The sequence below is a fragment of the Anguilla anguilla genome, chromosome 7 (genome assembly GCF_013347855.1).
Source record: "Anguilla anguilla isolate fAngAng1 chromosome 7, fAngAng1.pri, whole genome shotgun sequence".
NCBI classification, from domain to species: Eukaryota; Metazoa; Chordata; class Actinopteri; order Anguilliformes; family Anguillidae; genus Anguilla; species Anguilla anguilla.
Window position 1 is genome coordinate 6267704 of NC_049207.1, and position 27916 is coordinate 6295619.

Below are 27916 nucleotides of genomic sequence, written 5' to 3' on the forward strand. Positions count from 1 at the left end.
TATCAATATGCATACGGGCGCATAGCAGCCATTGATTCCCATCCTGTGGAACGTAATGTCAACACCACACTCAATGAATCTGAACACACATACACATACAAACAAAAAGAGCAATAAATCACAGATATGACAGACAGAGAGAGTCAGTATAGGCAGAGGGGAAAGGCACCAACTCACAAATCAGTGGGGCAAAAGAAAAAGAAATTTGCCCACAAAACAACTCAAGACAGGACACAACAAACCCATTCAAAAAGTACACATTCATTCACAGACAAACAGCACTTCACCTAGACTTGTCCCACCCCCCAAAGGAATTGTAAATCAGATCTCGGCTGAGAAACAGCACCCAGAAATGCCTTTCTCCAGGCAGAAAGAGGAGGTGACATCAAACACAAACAAGGTACTCAACAAATAACATGAGAGCACTGTTGAACAACAAGGCGAGAGTTCTCCAAATCTGGAACATCAAAAAACCACCATGTTGACATGCTCTGAATCTAGCTTTAAAAGGGTGGTACAAAAAGAAAAAAAACCCTCAATGACATCATGTTGATAATCCAACACAAACAATGTCAGAGATTGTGAAGGGATAAATAGAAATAAAAACTTGCTCTATCTATAGCCATTAATCATCTAACTCAGGAGTTTCAAAACTGAGGTCTTGCAACCCACCAAGGGAGGGGGGGATTCCTCAGCAACATGGAAAACTATTGTCCTTTTGAAAAAAGTAAAATTATTATTATTATCATATTATTTACCCTTTCAGATAAAATAAGCCTAGTATATAAAAACGTTGTTGTGCATACCACTGGAAATATTTTCCCATGGTAAATACATTTGTGGCATAGAACCATAGTAATCGATATCCAATTTTAGACAGTTATTAGGCAATATTGGTTTCTCCATTTGAACCAAGTTATAATGGTGGGAATTCTCAGACAGTGGAAAGCTATTTTCGGGGGGGGGGGGGGGGGACCTGAAGTCATTAGTGAACCCCTTAATCCAACACGCAATAATTAAAGACTTAGTAGAAGGGGCCTGGCAGCAGACTGATCTCATCCACAGACATCCCCAAACCTAACAAGCTGAAAAGATGAGTTGAGCGGGCCTCGCATGCATGGACAGTTCTGTCCGCAAGAAGTCCTGCTTCCGGCATCGGCAACTACTGCCTCCCGACAAGGAGAGAGTAACCAGGAAGTAGAAATTATGCGAAGCTAATCAGAAAAAAAAAAAAAACGAATCAAAAACCTCCCCAAAATCTCACTTAAATGTCGGAGCCGCATGGAACCGGCTGCTAACGATCCCTACCAAAGAACCCAGAATCACACCAAACAACAGTACCAAGAGGAATAAAGGTCAACCCCGTTTGCTATGGTGGAAACTGCAGTCAAAATATTCACTACAATAAATTTCCGCTGTAGATTCTAAATGGATAAAACCAGCAGGTGGGTGTCACAATGTGCAATTAAAATGCCTTTAAATGAGTTTCATTTTAATTAGACACATAATGTCCGTTAGATGCATCATTTTTAGACTCCTGGATGCCACCTAATTAGTCACATTTGTCGGTAAAGCCAAGCCTGTCTGTGGTGAGGTCAGCTAATGAGTCTGCCTCTAGCACAACTAAAGCAGTTAATCTCCTCAAGTTCAGTGTCCACACGACAGTCAGTTGTACACATAAAATGAAATTCAGACTGTAAACACACATAAATAACCAGTATCCAATGACTTTCAGCCAGTAAATATACAAATGCAGCCAGAGACATAATGACATTAAAACTACAATTACACACAAATACAGGTATTGTGATGACAGTGAATACTGCAAATATACACAAACTGCAAAACCAGTGTCTGAATGACAATTAGACTATAAATTGCATACATACAACCTGAATCTAATGGCATTCAGATTTTCATTGCATGCACTGGACCAGTATACGAGAGTTTGAATCAGAACACTCAGACTATAACAAACACATAGATCGCACACTTGAGAATTTCTGTTAAATGGGGAAGCAGCTGAAATCTCCACATTCCCTGGTTTGCAGCCTGCTAACCAGCTACGGCTGCTCTCTGATCTCTTCTGCCTGATTTTAAAAACGCTTTCCGTCTTCCGACCCGTCACCCGGATTATTCCTGTGGGGTCCGTCCTCTCGTAGTCTCGTCTCGTCATCACACCGATTATCAAACGTTCAAAACTCGGCTCGGCTGTTTCTGATTCTCGTGCGTTTATGTCCGACTTAACGATCTCGCTGCATCTTAAGACAAAACAGGGTCATTAAAAGAACATGGCTGCTTAACTTCAACAAAAAAAAAAAAAAAAAAAAACGAACGAATGTATGAGAATCTCAAGTCTCCAATACTCCAAAATCCTTAAGATACTGTCAATAAAAAAGACATTAGAGTTCCACACAATATAATTTCAGAGGCCCTTGCGCTTCCACTGATGATACCTAAAAGTTATATGAGCCGTCTGGACAAACACTGGACTTCCACTTTCCTTTCATTTTCACAAAACAAGATACATCCCCGTCACAGTGGTGCTCCGCATTTCACTTCCTTCCTTGACCAACAGAGAGATGTCCAACCAGATAGAGACTCCTTCAGGTCAAGTTAAAATACGCCTCAGAGACAAAACAGAACAAGGAAGAGGCTGTGTACTTGTCAATGAAAAACAAAAAAATCACAAACATGCACACCAATTCCTATCCCTTTTTAAAAAATTAAAAAGAAACAACTAATATATTGCACTTTTTGACTGGTCCTACGTAATAGACGTGTGGGTTACCATAATTAGATACAGTAAGCACATAGTTTGGCAGAAAATGCTACACGCGGTGTGGACAGGGAAAGGCTCAGCAAAACATGAAGAAAAACAAAAATTTTAATACACGAAAGAAGTTTGCCTTCTCAAACAGTGAAGTCCAAGATTCTGGGCTCAGAGCAGACCAGCCTCAGTCAGAAAGTCACAGTGACAGTTTGTTGTTCTCCTCAACAGACGAAAGCCAGAGTCCATCTCTGTCGGCTAAGCAAAAAAAAAAAAGAAAGTAACAGTCCGTAGAGCTTGCTCCAGGAGTCTAGGGCGCCACAATGGAGGGGAAAAAATCCCAGACGCGGCGCCCGTCGACTCAGAGGCCACGCCCCCGACGCAACGGTCGCCGAACCGCCCCAGCTCCTCACCCCATCCCCCCCCCCCCCCCCCCCCGTTCCCCCTCAGCTGGGCGCCAGCATGCGCTCCAGGGCCAGCTGCAGGTGCTCCCAGTTCTTCCAGAAGACGGCCAGCAGCGCGAAGGCGACGACGGTGCCGAGCACGTGCAGCCGGCTGCGCATGAGCGGCGTGGTGAACCTGGCGACCGTGGAGACGCACACCAGGATCACCGTGACGATGGCCAGCATGACGTTGATGCACTTGCCCAGCAGCGCCTTGGCGTCCGTGCCCTCCCGCTGCACCACCTGCTGCTGCTGCTGCTGCAGCTCCAGCTTGGAGATGCGCGTCTGGCAGGACTCCAGCACCTCCTGGTGGAGGAACGAAGAAGTGAGCTGGATTTCTTTTCGAGGTTTTTACTACTCAATTCACATGGTTTCAATGAAAACTGGTCCTTAACCCTGTAAGAGTAGGTTTTTTGGAATGTTTTTGTTTAATTCTGAGTCAGTGCTCTAGAACGCCATTGTGTTCAGTTGCCAGTAGTGATTGCTACATCCGCATTAGAATGTTCAGTTAAGAACAGTCTCATCATGTATTTGTGATCTAACACCTCAAAGGATTAAATGACTGAAGTGTTTTTCTGCAAAAAAAAAAAAAAAAAAAATAGTTTTGCTGGTTCAGAATTTGCCAAAATGAACTCCTAACAAACAGCAAGCATATGGCACCATTACACTGAGGAAGGGCATGCGGTAATATTTTAATCTTTACCTTCATCTAAACACACGCTGAAGACAGATATTTCACGCTGTCTGCAAAGTATCACGCATGCTCCCCTCAGGAGACCAATAAGCAATTCGCAGAAGAGGGTGAGGGTGACTGCTTCAACAGCCCGTATAGCAAAGAAAGAAGCTAGACTGGGAAATCAGTCAAATGACCACAGGCCAATATCAGCCCTGTGCGTTCCTCCGCGGGTACCTGGATGTCTCTGGCACGCTCATACGCCTGGTAGGCAACCTTCTCCTCTATGCTGGCCAGCTCCTGCTTCAGGTTGGTGGTCTCGTGCTGATGGAGCTCCGTCAAGTCACTCAGCTGGTCCTCCAATCTCTCATACCTGAGAGAGAGAGAGAAAGAGAGGATGAATACTGATCAGCTTGGATGTCAATAAAAGAAATTGAAACGTATAGAAAAAATCACCTTCCGGTGTGATTTCTGTGACGCCCCTTAAGTTAAAAACGAAAAAGGGCTGCTCGAACGCCAAGGGGGAATACAACTGACAATGTACAGGTCATATACAAAATGAGATGAACCAGGAAGTAAAAATATTCAATTGTTCCCCCTGATTTGACCCACCACATATCTACACGCTCACACTTTCACGTCTTTCAGCACACCAGTTCACTCGTATGAACATGCATATACACTTAGGAAAGTGCCACTGGCTCATGCGGACGAAGCCTTTCTACAGCGCCCATCCTAGAGTGTTACCACAACAACAAGGCTTTCGCTACAGCGAAGGGGAGCACTAAAGGGCAGACTGGCCTGTATCGCTCCTCCACGATGGTCTGCGTGATGAAGCCGTAGTCCCGCTTGAACTGGGCCTTGAGCGCCTCCATGTGGTCGGCCAGCTGGGTCTGCACCTCGCGGATCTCCCGCACCTCGTCCAGCAGCACGGCCAGCTTGGCCGGGGCGTCCTCGGCCGCGCCGCACGCCGGGTTGCCGTTGCTGTCGGCCGACACGGACGAGGAGCACTCGTCGTCGCTCGGGTACTTGGGCTTGGCCACCGTGGTGGCGCTGCCGCTCAGGGCCCGCCCGCCGCCGTCCGGCCGGAAGGACGAGGGCGGGTCCAGCGAGCTCTTCATGTGCGCGATGTTGTCGGCGCTGCCGAACTTGTTGCGGATCAGGTTGGCGAACTCCCGGGACTTGTTGAAGAAGAAGGGCGGCGAGAGGGAGACGCCGGGCCCGATGGTCTTGACCTTGTCCAGGGTGGGGTGCCGCCCGCTGCCGCTGACGTCCTTCAGACTGTCCTTGAGGCTGTCCTTCAGACTGTCCTTCAGACTGTCCTTCAGGCTGTCCTTGAGGCTGTCCTTGGAGGACTCCTTGGCCTCCCTTGCGGAGGAGGAGCCCTTGGAGTTGGAGGAGCCGTTGCTCTCGTTGTCCCTCATCCTCCTGTGGTACTGCTCCAGCTTCTTCTGCAGGTGCGCGATGCTCTGCGCCGACTTCTGGTTCTTCTTCTCGAACACCTGCTTGATGCGCGAGGCCTGCTGCTTGTCGGCGCTGTTGACCAGCTTCAGGTACTCCGCCACGTTCTCGTCGCGCGCCGTCTGCTCGATCTTCAGCTGCTCCGTCACCTTCAGGATCTTCTGCTGGAGCCCGTCGATGCCCAGCCGGCCCCGGTGGAAGTCCAGGCCCAGACCCAGGCCCGGGCCCGGGCCGCCCGAGGAGTCCAGGTCCAGGCTGGTTTCCGAGCCGCCGCGCCGCATCGGCACCGGGATGCTGAGGACGTTGCCATCGCCGTTCCGGTCTGCCTGCGGCAAAAAAAAAAACAAGAGAGAGGAGGACACCGTGAGGATCGAAAAAAAACCGCACCCGTCCGCTAAAGCATCAAAAAAAAAAAAAAAAGAGTCCACAGCACAGGCCTGTAGATGTACGCATCTGAAGCACAACGTCCAACCGTTTTAGTGATTAACGATTTTAAATATGACACGCGTTATCATTTTAAAAAATCTGTTTATCTTACTTCATACTCCCTTATGAGAGCGTAAAACAACACAGTCGGTGACACGAGAGCAACCTGACAGGAACACGGTCCGTACCAACAGAACAGAACTCACTCATACAGAACCAAGTAACAGTCCGGGTGGATTTTATACAGTTTACAGTACAGTGACTGAGCACCTCCCACTTGGTAGGGTAGGGGGCGCTGTTGTATCTTAGAACAAGGGACTGTATTAATGAAACATGTTCAGGTTCCAAAGAAAGGGGTGCATGTGGTCAGAACAAATCATGCTTAATTTTAATGTTAAATTCTAGGCGTTTAGCATTAATTCAGGTAAAGTACCACACTCAAGAGCATTATGGAAATGTACCAGGGAATTGAACCTTCACCCTTGCAGTTGCAATCCCAGTTCCCTGTTACACTGTCCCCACCTTTTTTAAACACTTCCTTCATCCTTCACAAGAGCTTAAAGTATTCATAAACTCTAATTTCCATTTCACTCTGTGTTCTTTTCAGCCATTATGCCAGCAAAGTGGCCTTGAAGAGATTTCATATTCATACGCTTATTGCACAGAAAACTACAAGCGCAGTACAAAAGCAGTTTTGAATTGAACTAGAAAAACATTTTTACTTCTGTAAGTAACCCGACTCAACACCATCAATGGTTCAGTGGCATTGTGCCTTTCATCATATGCCTTTCATTATAAGCAGTGCCAGCAAGTGCATTCACAAGTGCACACTGGGACATTTAGTTCTGGAGATTCAAACAATGTTTCCATTTTAGATATCTAAAAAAAATAATAAGAATCATAATAAGATGAGTGAAGCTGACATAGCTCAGGAGGTAAGAGCAGTCGTCTGGCAGTCGGAGGGTTGCCGGTTCGATCCCCCGCCCTGGGCGTGTCAAAGTGTCCCTGAGCAAGACACCTAACTCCTAATTGCTCCCAATGAGCTGATTGGTACCTTGCATGGCAGCCTTTCACCGTTGACGTATGAGTGAGTGTGTGTGTGAATGGGTGAATGAGAGGCATCAATTGTAAAGCGCTTTGGATAAAAGCGCTATATAAATGCAGTCCATTTACCATTTACCAAGTCAGTAGGTAATACAGTTTTGTATCAAAAAAACTAAACAAAAGAGATGGGATCTGCCCCCATGACCTGCCGAAATGTAAAACATGACTAGAACGAGTTTGAGCTCAAACCCACTGCTTCGTGCAATTTCACAGTCACCAGCGCCGCAGTGAACCCCCAGTGGAGAGATGCGTGCCATGGGCCTAATGTCGAACCCTGACCCAAGCCATGGAGGAAGCCCAGCAGTGCTAGATAAGATGGATAAGATAAGATATACTTTTATTGAACCCTGTGGGGTACTTTGTCCTCTGCACTTGACCCATCCTAGTTACTTAGGAGTAGTGGGCAGCCACAGTGCAGCGCTCGGGGACCAACTCCAGTTCTGAGGCCATTGTCTTGGTCAAGGGCACCCGCAGGAGTGCAGCTAACATGCTACTCACGGCTGACTGTGTAGAATCGCTTATGGGGGGGAAGAGAGTGCACACTAGCCTGCAAAAAATACACACAGCTGTGTGTCCCTGTACACCAGTACATGCATTTGGTGCATGTAATGGATTCCTACTGTTTAACATTCAAAAGAAAAATAGAACTCCTGTGACTGAATACCAGCGAACTGCGGAGGAAAAAAAAAACTGTTTAACTGGGTCAAAATGCAGAGAGGTTTTACATAAAAACATTACCCGCATCCTTCAAAGCCACTTGTTTAAAATAATCCAACGGGCCGTGTTCTCACAAGAGAAAATTATGTTCCACTCTCCAAAGGTTTGAGTCACATAAAATAACTGCTCAGGGCTTGAGGGCAACCCAGGTTTTTAGTATGCAGGCGGAGAAATCACAGACCACTTCAGCAAAATGTTTGTCACCGTGCCGTCAAGTCAGCTTCAGGAAGGAAATTGGCCAAGAGTTCCCCCGTCGTTTTGCTCCAGAGTAATTGACCTGAACGAGATGTCTTCCAAACTGAGTATGTTCCTGGCAGAAATAAGTGGCCATCTTTCATGTGATGGAATAAATATTTATAAGATTTAAATATTTATAAGGTGAACAAAGCCAAACATTTTCAAGGTCAATGTTGTCTAATGTTTGTCTTCTGCTTACTTGATAATGGGAGCATGGACAGGGACATGTTCAAGCAATCCAAATGCATTCTTTTAAAAAAAATGCTCACTCCCTGACGTGTTGTCTCCTTCAATACCCCAATTAAAACACTGTTCTTCACTTTGGAATGTACACGTGTAGGTGTTACGGTCCCTTGCCTTACAGAGTCTCTTCATGCCTGTCTTAATCCTGCAGGTGGAGCTGGCTGACTTGATTACCTGATGATGCACACCTGTGTCCACCTGACAGCTTGAAGTGGATAAAGCCTAAAGACACTTCAGTGGGAGACAGCTTTTAGAGATTCCTTTTGACGTTTTGTATTGATGTTTTTCTCTGTTGTAGGTTGCAAACCCAATACGTCTCCCTTCATTTGGCGCCTCAGAACACATTTTGCCGTTCTTGTACAGGAGCCGAGGACAATGGACACTGGCAGGAAGGGGCGGTCCAAGAAACAAAAGAGAAAAAAAAAAAACACGGTAAGTAGCCTCCGAGCCCTGCTATAAAGTTCAAACAGGAACCTGCGATCAACAGATCCTGGCACGGGGCTCTGTATAATACTGTATCAAAATAGCATCTGCTCGGTGCTTCTTCAGCAGCACGGCCGTTAAGCACAACCGCCAAGTGAGCCGTTTTACGGATCGCCGGCTCAACAAATATTAGCGTCTTTCAAATCGCATTCCGTCAATGTCGTCAACTTTTCCGAGATGTCGCAGTTAGACGGAAAAACAAAACTGTCACAGCGGTGATGTGAGGATGTAGGTCTAACGTGCGAGCGAGTGACTCCAGCCTACATTGCCTCCGGACGCAAATCATGAATCAGACTGAAGAGAACTTGCCGGATTAAACTGTCAATAACCACACTTTGCACTTAATCTGTTTTTTGGGTTTTTGTGGGGGGCAACCCGTGGGCATGTTGTCCAAAGTTTATTAGGAGACATTTTACTTTGTTCTAGGCAAACTGGTTCATATTTTTACCAATTCCTGTAGACACATCCAATTTGATCTACTTTGTACAGATGAAATGTCCAAAATTTTATTAGGTTAAACAGATTCCGACTCGTTTTAAAAGCTACAAAACATTTTTTTACCCAGATAAAAACACTATTATGTTTTTAGAAGTGAATGGTACAGTTAACAGATATGCAGCTCCACTATCCCTGCTGAAAATTCCAGCTAATACTGACTGGGATTCTAAGCCGTTACTCAAAGATGATTTAAACTGTGCTTTTGACATTTCTAGCTGGGCTGGGGCTGGTCAGAGCTGGTCTCTATCTGGACAAAGCTGGTCAAAGCTGCTTAAGCTAGCTGGTAGAGTAAGCTGGTGGTCAAACTGGAGGACTAGCTGACTATACAGTCCGGCCTGCTGGTGAACAGCTGAACAACCAGCTAAAAATGTGGAAAACACGTCTTAGACCAGCTTGACCAGCTTAGGCAGGTTTAAGTTGGAAATTTCAGCATGGATATGTTTATTATTTTTTCCAATTATTAACATTTTACAGCACAGAAAGAGTTTAAATAATACCAAGAGACATGAAGCTACGGGAACCTAGAGCGATGTTTGTGATATAAACAGAAGGAGGCCTGAAAGCCCTTTGAAATGGGAAAGGCCTTTGAAAGGGGCACCAGCATCTGCAAGATCTGAGTCTTTCACACCTGTAAGCAATACAGACATCCCTTAGTTCTGCTCCCAAGCTAAATAATGTTGACAAAATAAATATATACACAGATTGCAAAAGTCTAGGCTGAAATGCAAGTAATTATGAATCTAACGAACCAGGAGCAAGTTGTTAAAGCACACAACTTATTTATAGAACTATTATTTATAGAGAGGCTGTCACCGTCGCCCTCAGAAGCAGCACATCTGGAATCATTACAGAATGTGTAGCCTGCTGACTCTGGGCTCTTTTCCCCTGGTAAGTCAGTGCTTCGGGGAGCTTTAACATAGTTTCAGCATCAGCAAAAAAAATAATAAAACGATACGAGGGAGAAATGGTGCCAGATTCAACCCTGACAAAAAAGATCAGTCTGAAATATCTGACGCCATTATCCAGTCCACCTTCTCCTGTGGGAGCGAAACTCGGGCCCTCAATTACACACCAAAAATAAATCACGGGATAAAAATATAATTACGGAAAATTCGCCTGGAAGTGTGTTAAGCTGTGTGTACGCAGGAGGGCCCCTCATTGGTGGGCACGAGGCTGAAACGGGCCACTTCCCACTCCCACTCCCGTTGCCGGCGGAGACAAGAGCACTTAAATTCTGGGTTTATTTAAATAAAGCTGACCCGGCCCCCCGCGCCGCTAGTGCTACTAGCAGAGCGCACTGAACAGCAGCCAGAGATAGAGCCCCCTGGGAAAACTGGCAATCAAATACCAATTTGTGTGCACCAAGTCTAAAAGAAAGACATCGATAACAGTTCTTAAAAATTGACCAGATGAACAAAAACATTTTCCACTGCCAAAAAAATTTAAAACAAACACTAAACTGGAAATGCACTAGGCCCTAGGCAGAGACTACTCCCTGGCAAAATATCTTTGTCAGACTTAAAGTGCTTTTGCAACACAAGTTCACTTGTCATGCAAATGAAGGGATATTTGAATTTGAAAGACACGGGGAGGGAGAGAGAAATCTGTACGTCGTAAAATGTGTGTGTAAGAACAGGGATCAGAGACTGAAGGTACAGAACCGATGAGACAGAAGAACGGGCGCGAAGCTGTGAATTGAGCGGGCGGCTCTATCTGGGTCACACGCTCACAGCGACAGCAAGCGGAGACCGCTCGCAATGGGTCCATTAACAACGCTCACAGTTTTAAACCTCGCGCAAACCTGTTCACATATTTGTGAGCACAGGCACTGTAGCTGGAGCTACAGAAGTCAGGCACTTCACCCTGGGGCTCAAATACAGAAGGCGAGCTGTCGCCAGTGGGGTGAAAGGTGGTAATGATTCTAGGGGCCCACATTCTAGGGGCCTACAAACCTTTGATGTCTGTATCTGGTTTGTCTACTGTCTTGAGTACCATTGTAACTGTGTGTTTTATGTCAGGCCTCCCTTGCAAAAGAGATTCCCCTGCTTAAACAAAGATTAAATAAAAAAATAAAAATAAAACAGCCAAAAAAAAATTTATTAGTCTTCTTAAAAAAAGGTCCCCGGGGGGCCCAGAGCAATATCTTTTCAGGGGGCTCAGAATTCCCAGAATTCCTGGCTGGGGCCCCTGTGCTGAAGCCACAGGTCCTTCAGCGAAACAGTTCAGGTTTTGGTATGAGCTGTGGATAGAGGTCCACAGCAGGAGGAGAGGGAGGACGTCAGCAACAGCAGAAGGAGAGGGAGGACGTCAGCGACAGCAGCGCACGGCAGTGTTTGCAGTGTTTTCACACAACACCAGAGGCGGGGACGCGTAATCAGCGAGCCTCCTCGGTTTCTCTCCACCGCGGATGAGAGCGTGCGGTTAACACGATCACTCGGCTGCTTTCCCAACATCATCATCATCATCATCATCATCCTCCTGCCAAGCCTCTGTCACTGACCCCCCCCCCCACGGGGGAACGAGTTTAGGTCACTTCAGATGTTTTTTGGTCCTGCCGGGCTACAGAGCAGCCTTCGCTGTCTGCGAGAGATTAGCCGCGGACGGGAGAGAGTCCTCTCGCCTCAAACTCCCACGCGCAGGACAGAGATAGAGGGAGGGAGAGGAGGAGGAGGAGGAGGAGGAGTGAGCGATAGAGGAGGGAGAGAAAGAGAGAAAAACATGCCACGACAGCACTGCAGCAGTCCCCCACAAACACAGGCCAGCATGTGGAACTGTGACTTCAGGAGACAAACCATGAATGACAAGATAACTGCTAGCTGTTCATTTTTTTAATTTTTTTTTTACCTCAGAAAAAAAAACCCAGCGGCGCCGTCAAAGTGCTGTGCGCAGGCAGAGACGGGCACTTTCAAGCCCATTATTCAGAAGTGTGATGAAGCAGAACCGTCATCCTGGCAGGGATTTTAGCAGGAGTTTGCGCCCGTGTGTGAATTTGCGAGTGTGTGATTGAGTGTCGCGGGTGGGGGTGGGGGGGGCGCTGTCGACTGCGGTGGGGGCTCCCGACAGAATGCCACGCATGCCGGTTACCGCTGCCATGGTGACAGAGGTTCCTCTCTGTGTCTATAGAGGGGGGTTCCTCTCTGTGTGTCTATTCGACCCCCACCCCCCCCCCTCTCCCCATGCCACCCCCCCCTCTTGGGGCAGAGCGCAGACGGGGAGTCCACCGAGGCCGGCCAGATTACCCGCTGCACTGGGGACCCCGACAGACACGGGCTTGCTTCTGTGTGCCTGTCTCAACATCGCCCACTGCCACGCTGAATGAACCAACGGGCGCTCCCCCCCCGATTCCCTCTCTCTGCGTCATAGTGGAAAGGTGTCCACGCCAGCCTTCATGACATCAAAACAAGCTCAATCCCCTCCGTGTTTTGGCTGATTTCACATAACTGTGGCGCACTGGGCCACACAGAATGTCTGTAAACAGACACAGTTGAGTCTTGGGGGTCTAAGCATAAAACCCACGAGGGCATGAGGGTATTTCTGTTTTCATCAGTTTCAGTGATGGTCTGTCCATCCATTAGTTCAAGAACAAAAACCCATACGCATTATTTGTTCTATAGAATGAAACAAGACCAGGTCAAAACCTAGTACGTGGCTGGACCCAACACACTTCATCCGGCCGACCAAATGGTCTAACTTCATCACTCACCTCAGTTGCAGACATTCGCGTTTGTAGGGCTGGCCAAAAAAAGCACGGACGTCGGTCCATGGCAACAAAAAACCTATAAGCATTATCCGTCCTGTACAATCAATTAAAAGCGCGGACCCGTACGCTTATTCAGTTTCCCGCAGCAGACCCTACGGCTCTATTAGAGGCCTGGTGCAGCTCAGCAGACGACGCTTCGCACGCTGCCCGCGCACGCAGCCGGGCGTTTTAGGGACACCGTTGACGTTCAGCACAGCGGCGGCTTTGCACAGCGGTGCGCTGGCGAAAAAAAAAAAAAAACAGCCCGAGTGACGCGAGGGAATCTGTCGCTCCGAGGGACCTCCGTCCTACCTCCTCCTCCTCCTCCTCCTCCTCCTCCTCTTCCTCCCAGAACCACAAACCGAAAGACAGGGGAGTCTGACTGACGGGGATGATGACACTGTGAGACACAGCAGGGAATGAGTTTGTGCGTGTGTGTGTGTGTGTGTGTGCGTGTGCGTGTGTGTGTGTGTGTGTGCGTGTGTGTGTGTGTGTGTGCGTGTGTGTGCATGTGTGTATGTGTGTGTGTGTATGTGTGTATGTGTGCGTGCATGCATGTGCGTGTGTGCGCGTGTATGTTTGGATGGGGGTGAGGACAGACTTCAGTCAAGGTAGTACCTTGTAATGTTCCCTTTTGCCATTGCAACAGCCAAAGACATTTTAACTAACTGCTCAGAACAAGAGATGCCCAAAATGGGGGGTTACTTTCATCAGCCACTTTAGCGCAAATCTGTCACAGCAGGACAAAAACATCTTTAGGACAAAACACATTTTCATTCCCAACCCTAATTTGGCACACCTGATTATATTAATTAGCATCTCAGCATCTCAAGCTGTTGAATGAGGCGTGCTTTTGTCAGGGCTGGAGTGAAAACCGTCAGGACGACGGATCTCCAGGAACGAGGCTGGGGACCCACTGCAGTGAGCATTCATGTCAAAGGGCTGTGAAAGGCGCTAGAACAATAATGTTTACAAGAGCAGCTTAAACTGCAAAATGATAAAAATAAAAATGAGTTTGTGCTGTAAAACAGCCTGGCCCGGGCTGGCGAAGTCAAAACACACCCCACAAATGGCTCAGACCCATCTTGGGCACCGTGGGCATCATCACATGACATGACACGGACTTCACCGGCACTGTCCCCGACTTCCTGCGTTTATGGGAGCAGTCTAGCTTGGCCACGCCCCGCCAACAGAGTCTGTGTTTCAGTGGCCCACTATCAGCACGGCCTCGTAGCCAATCGTGACCCACTGACACCGAGACCATCTCTGCCCTGACAGCACCCACGCGTGCTGGCCGGAAGGCTAATCCTCAAAGCCTTTCTCTGCTGATTTATCGAGCCACTCTAAATGCTAATTTGGCAAACTTAGATGGCTTCCATAAACACGGTCCACCACGCGCATTCAGGACCGCTTTCGCACAGCCCCATATATTTCGATGATAAAGCGGAACAAGAGGTCAAATTAATTGTGACCGCCACCCCCCCCCCCCTTTTGGTGTCGCGTGTACACGCGTACAGGGCAATATCATACCACAGATATCGCGGCAGATTAGCTCCCAGCTTATCGCTGGAGCTCTCAGTTTGACGTGACCCAGGCCACGTAATTTGGAGAACGTTAACCAGCCGTGAGTCCCGTTCCCCCGGGGTTTTTTTTGTTTCCCTCCGTCTCCTGCGCCCGCTGGGACGTCCCGTACACTGCGGCGCACAAGATCGCTCACAACGTCTCCATTTATGGTCCTGTGCCCCGCCGATCCTGGGTGGGGGAACATAATTCAACGCCATTTCTCCTTCGTAGAATGCGCAATGTCGTTCCTTTTCAAAACAGTTAAAAGGTTGGGGCGGGGGAGGGGGGCGGGGGGGAGAGAGAATTGCGTAACGTGAGAATAGGGAGGGTGTCCGAGTAAAGGGGGGGGGTGGGGTGGGGGGCGTGCCAAGATGCCATGCAGAACCAGCTGCTTTGAACATGAACGCAGAGGAAATGCGAAGAGGAAAGATTTCCAAAACAGGCCCTGGAATTAAAGCTTTATGGAGTAAGAGCGAGATTGGTCCATTGGGAGCCCAAACATGGTGTGAGAGGAAGCCCTTTAAATGCCTACCCCCATCCCGTCTATCGGATTCTGTGAAGACTCATAAAATCAAGACAGAGGGTAACTGTTGAGCAGAGCAGTTTTTGCACTTCTCACTGCTCACCTGAACCTAGTATTTACAGAGTTCCAAATGTAAGCGTGCTTAGTAAGAGAAGCTCAACGAGGATGGGGAGGAAAATCAGCCGAATGTTGAAACCGCTTCAACTGAACAGAAGTCAGGAAAGACAACAACAACAAACCTACCATTTGTGTTGACAGGGATTACTTTGCTAAGATGATTTAGAGAAAAGACAAATCCAGCCAAATGGGATACCATTTATGTTTGGCTCTCTCTCGCTCTCTCTCTCTCCCTCTCTGACAGACTCACACACAAACACTCACTCAACATGCATGCACACACTCATTCACCCTCTCTGTCTCTTTCTCTCTCGTTTATGAAGAAGAAGAAAAAAAAAAAAAAAAAAAAACTCAGTGTTTGGAAGCAGGTCAAACTGCAGGTGAGGCAGAAGCAGGCCAGACTGCTAAGCTGTTTGTCCTGAAGTAAGCCAAGTGAACGTGATGGAACTAGCAATTAAGCACAGTTTTGTAACTGTACCAGCGATGCTTCTTGCCCAGACTTGAAATACAGACCCAGTATATTACTGACATGACTCACAGGCTGCAGTGATTCTAGTGCAGGAATTCATTATGAAAATGTTTTGCAGTTCTGTTTTTTTTACGTTAAGTAAGTACAAAACTCTTCTGGCTGAATTTAACTTTGGCATTCAGATGTAAGGCCCATGCACTAATTGCACCTTCTGTCTCTATAATCACACTGACACCAAATATTGCATTTAAGAAAAAATATTTGAATAAAAATGAAAGTCTCCACCAATAAGTTGGCACCATAATCAAAGATGGCATGAAAGCTAACACATAATTATGTGCCACAGACATGCAAAGAAAAAAAATCCAACCCCTAAAGATCTAGCATTATGGTGTCGTACACAGAGCCTGTGTCTTTCATATTTTACCAAAGGGTAGAGACAGGGCATGTCTCTCCCTTGTTTTACTCCTTGTGTATATGCATTGACAATATACTGAGAAGATCCATGAACCTCTGTACTAATCTGGGCAGGGAACGAATCCCAAATAGAGATCTCGCGTCACACCTCCTAAAAACTTCAGAGGCAGCTTTGTGTATTCCATAGGATACGGCAGAAAGCCCATGGGGGTACAAACCAACTGTCACACTGCAGCATTTTTTCTTAAAAAAAAAAGCAGCCCGCAAACAGGTTTAGTCTGGTGAGAGATAGGCCAGGATATGCTTTTACTTGTGACTTCTTCTCAACTTCACCTCCTTGTAATGACCGCGGGACAGCTGTGAGGCCGTCTGGTCGAACCTTGCCCGTTTCGGCGATTCGCACACGGGTCATCGTTTAGGTCACGGCCTGAGGTTATAGCATCTTTCTCCCTCGCCGTAGCCTGACTCACTATGTGCACACACATTCCAAATATGTCCAGAACATTTATTCTCCTCATGGAATCCATAAGGATTTTTTTTCCTTTTGCTTTTTCCATTGTGCCACATCAGCAACATGAAGGTTGCCTGTACATGATGATGAACCTCATGCTCAAAATGAGTAATATTATCGTAGTTCCATTCGAAGAGCCCATTCAAATTTAGCCATGATTCAACTGCTTGAAAAGGGGGCTATGCCTTCATAGTCTGTTGCAGGCATTGAGCTCATACACACAGTGTTCTCCAGGAGACCGGATATCATGTTTACCCCAGTGACACGCACCAAAACGCATCAACCGCGTTATGCAACAGAATGCACACGGTCGACCAAACCGTTCCCATGTCAACAGGAGACAAAGGTCTTCCGTCAATCAGGTTGGCCGCCGCCCCTGTTCGGTTTCCTAATGCTTTCCAGGTGACATAATTTTCAGTTACTCTGAATAACTGAAATGCATGTGCACATTATTCCTCTCTTAAGCAAGAAAAGCGGAATCAATGTCTTATTAGAACTGAGAAACACACTTCAAACCAAGGACAATTTCACTATAAAATAGCCAGTGCTGGTAGAATTTCACGATGCTGAGCACAAGCAAGACTGCCTGACCATTTGGGGGGGGGGGGCGGGGGGAGACCGCTCAAGCACAGAAATTATTCTGTATTCAAAACGCAGTATTTTTCCGTTAAATAAATCTTTGCAGCAGTAAACAACTAAAAGCATTAAGGCACAAGAGCCAGTATGAGCAGACGTGAGAGCGAGTCTGAGCAGCCACTGAAATATCCAGGCTGGATTCACGCTAGGAGGAAAGTAGATTGCTTTCTTTTGTGTACAAGACAGACCGTGCGGGGCCGTCCTGTCAGCTTGTTCTAATATCTTGGCCAAATGGGCCATGCTCCCAGTACTTCCTCTACAGATTAAAAATAGTTCCTTCCAAGCCCCATCCACTTCCTCCTCAAACAAACCTCGAGCATAAGACCTGTGTTCATTCACCACCACAGCACCATTCATTGAGCACAGCTGTAGTGCTTTTCAAGGTTTTTAACAATGCTGCAGTACATGACAAAAACAACAGAGTGCATATAAACATAGAGAAGATAAACTACACTTCAAAAACATTGACAAAAAGGGAGGGAGGGAGGGAGGACAAGAACAAGAAAGAATTGATCTTTCGACTAGTATGTCTGGAGAGCCACACAGAGAATACCACAGCACTTTAGGGCAACTAGCTCCTCACAAGTAGATCCGCAGAGTAGGAAGCTACCTGAACCTGGCACTGCCCTCTTATCTCTTTATACTACCTGTCAGGCCATGAATAATTTAACCCCGAGCAAGTAAAAACAACACCGGAGCCAAGCGAACGGGGGCAAAGGGTCAGATGACCGCCTCAATAATTACACAGGGAAGCACTGCCCCCCCCCCCCCCCCCCTTTTAAAAAAAAACCATAAGGGAATTTTTTTTGCGAATTATGATTACTACTGAAAAGATGACAACAAAAGGACAAAAAGTGGCCACAAGAAAACAAAAGTGAAAAAAAAAATGTACACCTTGTTTGGCAAGGTGCAGACCAAGGTACGTGAATGTAAAACTCAAAAAAGAAAGGCAGCACACACTTTTTTTCCCTCCAATTCAGTTTTTAATAGCTGACTTTTTGACAGCAAGCTGCAATCATCGAGAAAGCAAGGGGGCCTGTGAGCACGCAGTCCTTTCCTCAGACCAGGGGATAAATATGTCCTGTCGAATATTTGGGGGATTTGGACAGCAATCTCCAGGACAAAAGCCCTCAAATATTTAGGCTGCAATGTATGATGGGACTTTGTGTCGCCCTGTCCTCAGTTGGACACCCTGTTGGGCAATCCATCAATGACCAGCACCCCTCCCCCCTCCACCCACCCCCCCCCCCCCAAGCGCAAGATAATCACACCAGGGAACATTACAGCTCGTCCCTCTCTACATTTACAACCCCATTATCAGTCAGGTTCCATCGACTAAAGATCCTCATCAAGTAACTGTGCCAGACCCACCGTGCTGCTCAGCGGCCTGGGACGTGGGACGTGGGACGTGTTAGAGTTTCGCGGAGAGAGCACAAACAGATCGATACTCGTCTGTCGATGCAGCTATTCATTTGCGCGGCGGCCTCATTCCTGTTTTCATTTAGTTATCGGCTTCCCGAAGGACGGGCATTAGGAACACTGAATGCCGAACGGGAATCGATCCACAACAGACGTAATGTTCAGACCTGCCACGATGTATGGTACGTAACAACACCGAAAGCTCTTATAAAAGGCTGAGGATTGTACTAGGATTATGTAGGTCATTATGTGGGAAGCTGTTTTATGCAACTTCAGTATCCATGTGCCCATAAGGTTTGTATAGCCTGGAGCGATCTGCCATCTCTGGCGCAACTCGCCCTAAATCCACACAGGCCTTTAGGCCGTTCCAGCAAAAGGAAGGGCCTTCACATCCAGCAATTAACGTGAGGAATGTCATTACATTTGAGCATAACAGGATGAGAACTACAGGCGGGGTCAGGGTCATTTAATATAACGTGGAAATCAAGCAGATCTGTACCATTTTCAGGTAATGATAAGCGCGTAAACGTACCGCATTTCATAAAAGTGAACAGTAATGTTGTTCTAAGCAGAGTACCCACAGAACAAAAGAAAAGAAAAAATTGTTCTGCCATCAAAGCCCTCACCTGTTTTCTGTTTCCCCACTTTCTTTCTCTCTTTATCACCCTGGAGACACGAGAATCAAAGACCGATTTGTCCTGCGCGTGCCATGTTAGCGACATGAAATTAGCACAATTAAGATCGTCACGGTTCATTAAAGCCCTTTCTATTTTCGTTTCTACCTGCCAGGTGACAAAAGAAGGTCCTCGGCGGTGGGGGGGGGGGGGGGTCGGAGGACGGGGGTGAACAGCTTGTTTTGCTCTCCCATTATGCAACATTAAAAGCAACAAGGTCCATGCAGGCAGAACACACTACACAAATAGACAGCAGCAACTGCCCACCGACCGTGAAATGTGTCAGTAACCACGGCGCCCGGCAAATTGACTGAGGCGCGCACGTACGCACCACCCCTGTGTCTCCGCGACAACACAGAGCCAGTCTTATAAATGCTAATTTCAAGTGAGGGACAGCGAAGGGGAAAGGGCCAGGTGGTGGGGTGGCCCGGGTTTTTCCAGGGGTATTTCTCCAGATCGAAGTGGTAAAGGGGCAGATCCGGAGTACAGAGCCCTGCGTGTGTGTTTTTATTGCATTACATTACAGGCATTTAGCAGACGCTCTTATCCAGAGCGACTAACGCAACATTTTACATAGCACTTACATTGCATCCATTTATACAGCTGGATATACTGTATACACTGAAGCAATGAAGGTGAGTTACCTTGCTCAAGGGTACAACGGCAGTGTCCTACCTGGGAATCGAACCTGGGACCTTCAGGTTACAAGACGGAGTGTAGCACAGTAGGTAAGGAACTGGGCTTGTAACCGAAAGGTCGCAGGTTCGATTCCCGGGTAGGACACTGCCGTTGTACCCTTGAGCAAGGTACTTAACCTGCATTGCTCAGTATATATCCAGCTGTATAAATGGATACAACGTAAAATGCTATGTAAAAGTTGTGCAAGTCGCTCTGGATTAGAGCGTCTGCTAAATGCCTGTAACGTAATGTAATGTAACAAGACCAGCTCCTTACCCATTACGCTACACTGCCGCCCCTGTTTAATGAACAGCGGCGCACCATGAGGGCTGGCCTAAACGGCGCTGTCCCCTCGTTTAGGCACCGCGCCTGCCCAAAGGAAGCTACGCTAATTACGATTTATAATACACAGTTCACAGTCGGATAACAGAGTGTTTCCTCACCCCCCCCCCCCCCCCCAAAACTCCTGCTCTGCTTCACTTGGAATGCCCAAACTTGGCAGTGAGTTAGAAACCCATGCACTTTTACTGCGTCACACCACGCTCTCATCTTAAAATCAGCCGGGCACATCTATTTTGGGGGATACTCTAAATGCTCCGTTTAAAAAAAAGGAGAAGGCGAGTAATGCGTGCACTACGGGTTCTTGAATTCGCCTTATAAATACAAGTACACAGGGGACACGCTAAAATTACCGAGACCATGAGTCTTGGTCCTCGGAAGCGCTATGCAAACCCGACCCGCTGCCAGCTTCGCGATGACTAATCTACGATGATCCGACGCGCTTTTCTAGCTCACTGCCAAGTAAGTGTGACACAGCTTTACTGCCTCAAAGCCCCAGCAGCGCGGAAGAGTTGCACATAAGCAAGTCTTCCAACTTGCATATTAAACACTCCAGCTGAAGAATTTAGCGAGGGGCTTAATCTGACAACTTAAAAGGGAGCGTTTTTACGTCAGCCAAAACACCACAGCGCTCCTCAGCTGACAGCTACGTAGCATAACACTTGGGTACTAAGGCTCGTAACTCAAAGGTTGTGTGTTCGATTCCTAACTGTACAATATGGGACAGGGCTATTCTGAGACAGGTGTTGTCGTGGTACTCTTGAGCAGTAAAGTATCCACCTTTATACTTGAGCTATATGTACAAACATATATAATCGGCGTCGTTAGCACTGGGTAAGAGTGAGTCTGCTAAATGCTGTGGCGTAATGAGAAAAGCACAAGAGTTAAAAATAAAAGCAGACGTATTTTCTCACGTAGCCCAGACATTTGAGACTCATCGCTGTGACACTCAGGCCAGGACATCGGCACATGTCGTAGCTCTTTGCAGTAATGTTTTTAATGCTTAATTAGGCCGTGCTGTTAACTTCCACGCGGTGAAGTGCTGCTGCAGACCCGAGAGAAAAGCCAAGCCAGGCCCTCCAGTCATGTGGGTATTCTTCCAAAGTTACCATGGCAGCAGAATGCTGCAGTGTTGCACTTATGAAACCACGCTACCACATCTCCACACCGTCTAAACGTTTGCAGCTTACATAATTATTAGGGGAGAAAAACTGGTATATAACTTGCGTATATACGCACACAAATACGATTGTTTTACATTTTACGCAGTGGGGTTTTTTTTTGACAAAAGCCTTAAATATTTTTTTCCAGGAACAAGTAGAGCACTGCATGCATGCCACAATGTCTGGTTTTAGAGCAGTTTTTTTGATGATGCAAACGTTAAGCAGACTTATGCCGTTAAAATGAGCGGGAGCTGCATAACTCCCAGCCCCTCAGCTTGCTTTCCTACATGCTGCCCCAAGCGTCCCAAAGCGGAAGTCCGCACATTTACTGTGACGTTGGGGAAGGAGGAAGCAGGATGTTTTGTTTACCACAGCATGGTACACACGTCCTGTAAACAACCAGGACACATTTGCTTTACAGTGAAACAGATCACACAAGGTGGAGGGAAAGGCATTAAAAAATGTTTTAATTTGATAGCATTTGTGCAAGAATGCACAAGTTTGCGTGAGGCAGTATTTGAATGAGCTCATGAGCCAGTTCATTTAACTGTAAAATCTTCTGAAGACACCAAAACTCTAAAGAGGGGCAGAAGGCAGGCAGTCTGAAAAAGCCCATTTTTTTAAGCATTTAAGCAGCTAATCACCACACATTAAACATTTACTTCCCGCAAGCGGATTTATACAAATGTCCCATTATCACACTCAAAGGCAATTACAGTACGCACAATTTAACTGGTGCCAACTCAGAGACAATTACAAAACGAGTACCACAACAGCATTTGAAAAAAGAGTAAAATACCAATCAGAGTAAAAGTGGGTAAAAAGATGGTGGTGAGGAGTGTCACAGTCACACTTCATTGGCTCCCATTTATGTGTTTTTCTTGACTTGACTCAATGGGGTTTCCACATTGACCTACAAAAATAGAACATTCAGAAAAAAGCCATATTAAGAGATGGACCGAGGGGTGGCGGGAGGGACAGTCGACCTCTTGTGCTGACGCCGCGGATCTGACGTTAAGTACAACCGCTGTATTTCAGCATAACAGCAAATGACCGCTTTTTATTTATGATCCAACACGCAAAGGCCATCAGTGCCCTTGATCACGCGCTACAAAGGAGTCGGCGTAGCACCGTACGTGAAATGAACGGCAGATAACGGAAGCCGCCGGCTAAGCAAACAACGTGAGGTTTCCCTTTATTCAAACGCATAGCTGTGTACTGTACGTGACCGCGGCAGCACAGTAATGTAGCCCTCGAGCCAACGGGAAGAAACACAGATCCTGCTCTAGCCTGGCCTCATCTGAGGGAGAGGGATGAGCGCACCCCCCACGTCACACAATGGGACCTTTGTGTCGTGCCCAGGAGACACTGGGTGGCGAAACACAGCTTTCCCCGCTCTTAAAATGCAACACAAAGAGGCCGGGAGATTCATTAGGTTAGTGCATGAACATGTTTAGAGGCTGTTCAGGGGCCCTGTCCTTCTGCAGCTAAGTGCCCACACCGAGGCCAGCTGCCCTGTGCGCTCGAGCACCCACAGCTACTGGATGCAGGGCCCTGCCTCCGGAGGCCATTCCTCACAAAGGTCACTTTGCAAAGTCAGCTTGAGGAACTGGAAGTTGTAAAATGCAATCTGCTATGCGTCTAATTGTTGTGTGGAGCACTAAATAATATCTAATTCATACCCGGTAATTCCTGTAATACTAGGATGTCTAATTCCCATGTAAAAAGTAGATAATATCCAGAGGGATAGCTGTTAGCTAATGTCAGCTAGCCAACTGATGCTATACCACTCTTGGCTAGCCAGAGATATATTTTCATTCCTTTTTGGTTTTCTTTCACAGGGGAGCCATGTGACCAGGTATGCAGATGGTCTTGTGACAATCCTTTCAACAATATTTCTCATTCATAATCCGTTGGTTGAAGCGTATGACGCACAAAAGTGCAGCCTCTTTCGCATTGTGTGAACGAGCAGTCTGGATCACACATCCATTAGCATTGTAAACACACACTTATTTACTGTGGGATGCAATTTTGAAGAGATATGAATCCACGTGTTAATATAACCCATTCAGAGCAAATTGCCATTATGATACTGTATTGTATTTTCTATTGAATTAAGAGCCTCATTTTGAATCATTAAGTGTAATATAATTTAATTATTCTGTTACTGTTGATCTTCTGTTCATTCTATATTGTTCTGTAACCTGTATAATAGTGAAATCTATTTAAAATGTATTTGTTTTTTTGTATTATAAACAATAAAATTGTCACAACGCACCACTGACTACGTTTTGTATTTTATGACTTGCAACCAAATAAAGACAAAACACCTGACTGTCTTGTCATCCTTCAAACATCCCACCCTCCAGAACGCAGAAAGCTATCTAACATCAACAGCAAGCCAGTTACGTTCACACCTCACTGTGTTCAGTAATAACCACCAACCACATAAAGGTGCTGGTATCACGCACCTCAGGGTGTGTGCGTTTGTGCGGAACGGTACCCTATCAGCTCATCCCCGTCGCTCGCATAAATAATCTGGTGATGCGCGCGCGCGATGTCACGTGCTGGAGCTCATATCAACGACTGACAGCCGTTCTGATGTGCATCTCCACTTCAGCCGACCGGCCTGGCAGGATAGGTGCTGGTCCTTGACACCAAGAGTGCAGGAAAAGCTACACGTTCCATGCATTCCTACACACACACGAAGGTACGGCTAAAGGACAGGCAGAGGCCATCTGCAATAAAACTGATCTATACGGACAATGTGAACACTCGCACAAAACATGCAGGCCTATGCAGGGACCATTAACACTCACATTACTTGTTGAATGCTCGCTTTACTGAATCCACGACACATCGTTGCTGTCTCATTGTATTAAGCTCACTGGAGTATTATTGCAATTCTGTGGCAATGCCCTTTCTGCTCCCCTCCCCTTTCTACCCATTTCCATCCCTCACTAAGGGACACTCTGTCCCAAGATTGTTTTTGTTTTTTGTTTTTTTTTGGCCCCATCCTCCACCCCTCCAGGCCCTGAACGAGTCTGGGGAGCACGGGAGATAATGAATGTACCTGTCAGTGCAGAGAAACCAGAGAAGCATAATTTAAATAGTATCCGTTTACAGGCTTCCTATAAAGGCTCCCGGTAACTTATGTCCTCTCTGAGATGGTTAGCATCCTCTGCAGAACTCTAAAACTCTGAACTTGCAGTCCCGTCCCGAGCTCGCATTAAAACTCCCAGACAATTTCACTCCAAACCGAATCTGGTGATTTCTCCGGACACCTCCTCAACCATCTTCCTCATAGTCCTTAAATGTGTTGGAAATATAGAGACTCATAGAACATGCTGGGGGGAAAAAAACCCTTGAGAACCACAGCTGTTCAAAAGAGTTGGGCCTTATCCTAAAGTAACAGAGTAAATTGACTGTTTCTGGATATGCAGTACTGCATTCATCCTGGATCTGCGAAACTTGCGTTAAAGTTAACTAAGAAAACATGCTGAAACCCGTCTGGCATGTGGAAGCCAACACCTGGAAACAAATCTGTCTTTAGGTTCAGAGAATCAAAGCCATGTTAGACAGCCTACATGGCAGTGACTGTGATGGAAAATGAAAGGTTTATATGTCAGCAATTTGTTCAGTTCGAAGTTCTAGTGGGTGCAAAGCTGTCTCATTATCTTCAATTTTCCTTACTGTTTTATTATACAGACTGAAGTGGCGTTTTGTGCTGCGTAGCCAGTCTACTCCAAGAGTGCCTTTTAAATCTTAATCCTCCAGCTTTCACATCACTTAAAGAACAATAAAAGGCTGCACTCCACCAGCTACTTCTATTGGACCCGTCTCAGTGACGAGCCACACTCTAGCTTTTCACTTCCTTTCTTCGCCCACTGTCTCAAAGCTAAAAGAAGGCAATCAAGGCTGTGGGACATGTACGCAGATTAATACAGCCAGCGCCTGCGTGTCACTCGAGAGCTGTGATGGTTTTTGCTTTTGGTCGTGGTAACCTTGTACCGAAACAAGGATCAACTGCGACTGCTGGAGCGTAACCCTCCACTCCAGGGATGCTGACACGTGCAGATTTAAAATGGCGGAGACCGAAAAAGCAGAGGTGGCTGAAAAGAGGAAATAAATAGTTTTTAGAATTCAACTTTCTCACGACTAACACTTTCCGTGTGACCTTTAGGCTGGTAAATGGGAACACCTGCAGCAAAAACGAGTACTATTCTGAAGTGTTCCTGCAAGACATAAATCATGTTTTTCCCGTTTTTTTATTTTCTCTTAGCCTAACAAATGTAGCTTCTAGCGTCAATGTAGCTTCTAACAAGACCACGTCACCGCAGGAAAATGCAACTCTTCTGACCACCAAACCACCCCCAAAACGGGATTATGGGTAAATCTCCAGGAAGCCGACGGCCTCCCCTGAGCAAAGAGAGCATTAATTGGTCGGTGGAGTCAGGTGTTCTCTGTGAACTGCCAGTCCCCCCAGCTGTCGGTTGTGTAGGAAAGTCTGCGCATCGGCCGTCTCCTCCAGCTGGCCTACGCTGATCCTCGCAGACCCAGACACGGCCGCCCGCGTTCCTGCCTCCGGTCACCGCCGGAGAGCCGCCTGACAGGTTCTCACCGCCGCCACGGCTTCTGGGAGTTCAACCCGCCGTCTACGAGCCTTCGCTGCAGTCCCCCTCCCCCCACTGCTCCCCCCCGCCCCATCCCACCTCCGGCAGCTTGGCACAACCCCACGCGCTCTCATCATGCAGCTCGGCGAGCAGATGAGGGAGCGCCGGTCCAGCCGCACAGACACATAAATCCACCCCCCAGGTCAGTGGGTTGCCCTATGTATTCCCCAGCCCCCCCCCCCCAAGATGTCTGTGCTGACAGCTCAAGGCCAGTGTCCCATGCTCCCCCAGCCTCAGAAAGTTTCAGGGGGGAAGGTTCAAGGAGTAAATCAAACCCACCCTAGGCAGCATTCAAATAAAATTTAAAAAAAACCAGGGAGCAAACAGCACTGGGACCTGGGGAGCGAGAGAGAATCCTGCAGGTTGCCATGACAACGGCGGACCACGGAACGTCGGCCACAATGCCAGCCGCTAGGAATGTCCCCGACCTGTTGCTTCAGCGGTAAAAAATTGTGATTTGACCCTCGTCTTGCTCGCGATCTTGTTCTTTCTTCTCTCCTGGCCTCGCAGAAATAAAAAAAGAAAAAAAAAAAAAAACACACATTCACAGTGGTTTGCGGGGACGTTTAAAAGCCTTTCTACATGGAGGGCACGGTTCTGCTAGACTGGCGAGATCTCTAGCGTTACCAACAAAATATCTCAGCAACACACTTAAAAGATCCTTTCAACCAGGCACTGGCTTGCACCCACATGTTTGTAAACTGACAGCAAAAAAGGTAAGTCTTGGAAAAAAAGTGTGAAATAACCATGCTCTTCAGGCAGCCCTTATAATTGTGCTTGACTGCTGTGCAATACCACCTCTTACTGTAGAATTACTACCTCTCACACTTCGGCATGGGACAACAAAACCTTTCTGAAATTACAAATAAGCTGGAGGGGTCTTTGAAAGCTATCATTACCTCGCCGCTGTAAAGGCAACCCAACAATCTTGGGTACGACTATTGAGATAAAAATAACGTTCCCATCTCTCCTGAAACCTCGAGCCCTATCAGCCTTTTTCTTTTCTTTGAACTTAGAAGCATGCATTTAGAGGGGGTGAAAGAGGGGCCAGGACAATGCAGAATAAAATGACTGGGATTTTGATTAAAAGCTGCGGGTTGAAATAAATGCCAAATTGCATCAAAGGTTGTCACAGTGCCTTCAAAGTTATATAGCTCATAAGCACAGTTAAATTGCCCTGCCATAATACGCAGCCAAAGTAGCTCTTTACAGAAATTAACAATTCAATACTTCAGTGCAATTTTCCAAATGAAAACTCCAAATATATATATATATATATATATATATATATATATATATATATTTATATATTACGGCCTTTAGAATATATCATGTCTTTCCCTGTTATGAATCCAAATTTGCTGCATGACTCAAGAACATATCCAAGTTCCACCGCAAAGCCCGATCAATACATGCTCTCTAAAGAATACAGAACCTCACAATCTGTAAAGAGGAAATGCGTAGAACTTCTAACGAAACATCAGCAGGCAGTGGAGAGCTGAGAGGCCACGCAAATGCTTAATTAAGGCAGTGCGCTTCAAGTCTAAATAGTGATGTCGTCAGTGAAGGTTTTCCTGTCGGGGACTGCGTAAAAGACTCTGGCTGGCTATCAACGTAGTGGCTAGACCATTGCATTGCAGCAACGGCATAAGAGGGCAAAGGCACTTGTGTCTAACAGGTGTGAATAAACCATAAAAAACTATATTACCCCAAAAATTCTATAGAATTAATTTTCTCCAACTGTGGCCGCAAACAATACTACTCAAAAACTATCCATGATTAGGCTATCCTTTTCAGTAATGGTGACATTAGTTTCAAATTGCCATTTTAGTTTCCACACTTTGAAGCATAGCACTGGTAGTACTGGACAATTGTTCAAGCAAATGGAGACAATAGGATGAATTAATACAACGGCCAATATTTTCAGAGATATTCTGCCT

The 27916-nt window shown here is 46.7% G+C and overlaps 1 protein-coding gene across 2 annotated transcripts in view; it reads right to left on the minus strand.

Annotated features, from left to right (window-relative positions):
- Positions 1-3210: 3210 nt before the first annotated feature.
- Positions 3211-27916, minus strand: part of tmcc3 (transmembrane and coiled-coil domain family 3) — a 47668-nt gene continuing 22962 nt past the window's right edge. For both annotated transcript variants that reach the window (XM_035426048.1, XM_035426047.1), the window contains exons 2-4: positions 4688-5673; positions 4124-4259; positions 3211-3519 (exon numbers count right to left, since the gene is read on the minus strand). In XM_035426048.1, coding sequence (XP_035281939.1) covers positions 3217-3519; positions 4124-4259; positions 4688-5673 — 1425 coding nt within the window. In that variant the 3' untranslated portion in view covers positions 3211-3216. The remainder of the gene's footprint in view (positions 3520-4123; positions 4260-4687; positions 5674-27916) is intronic.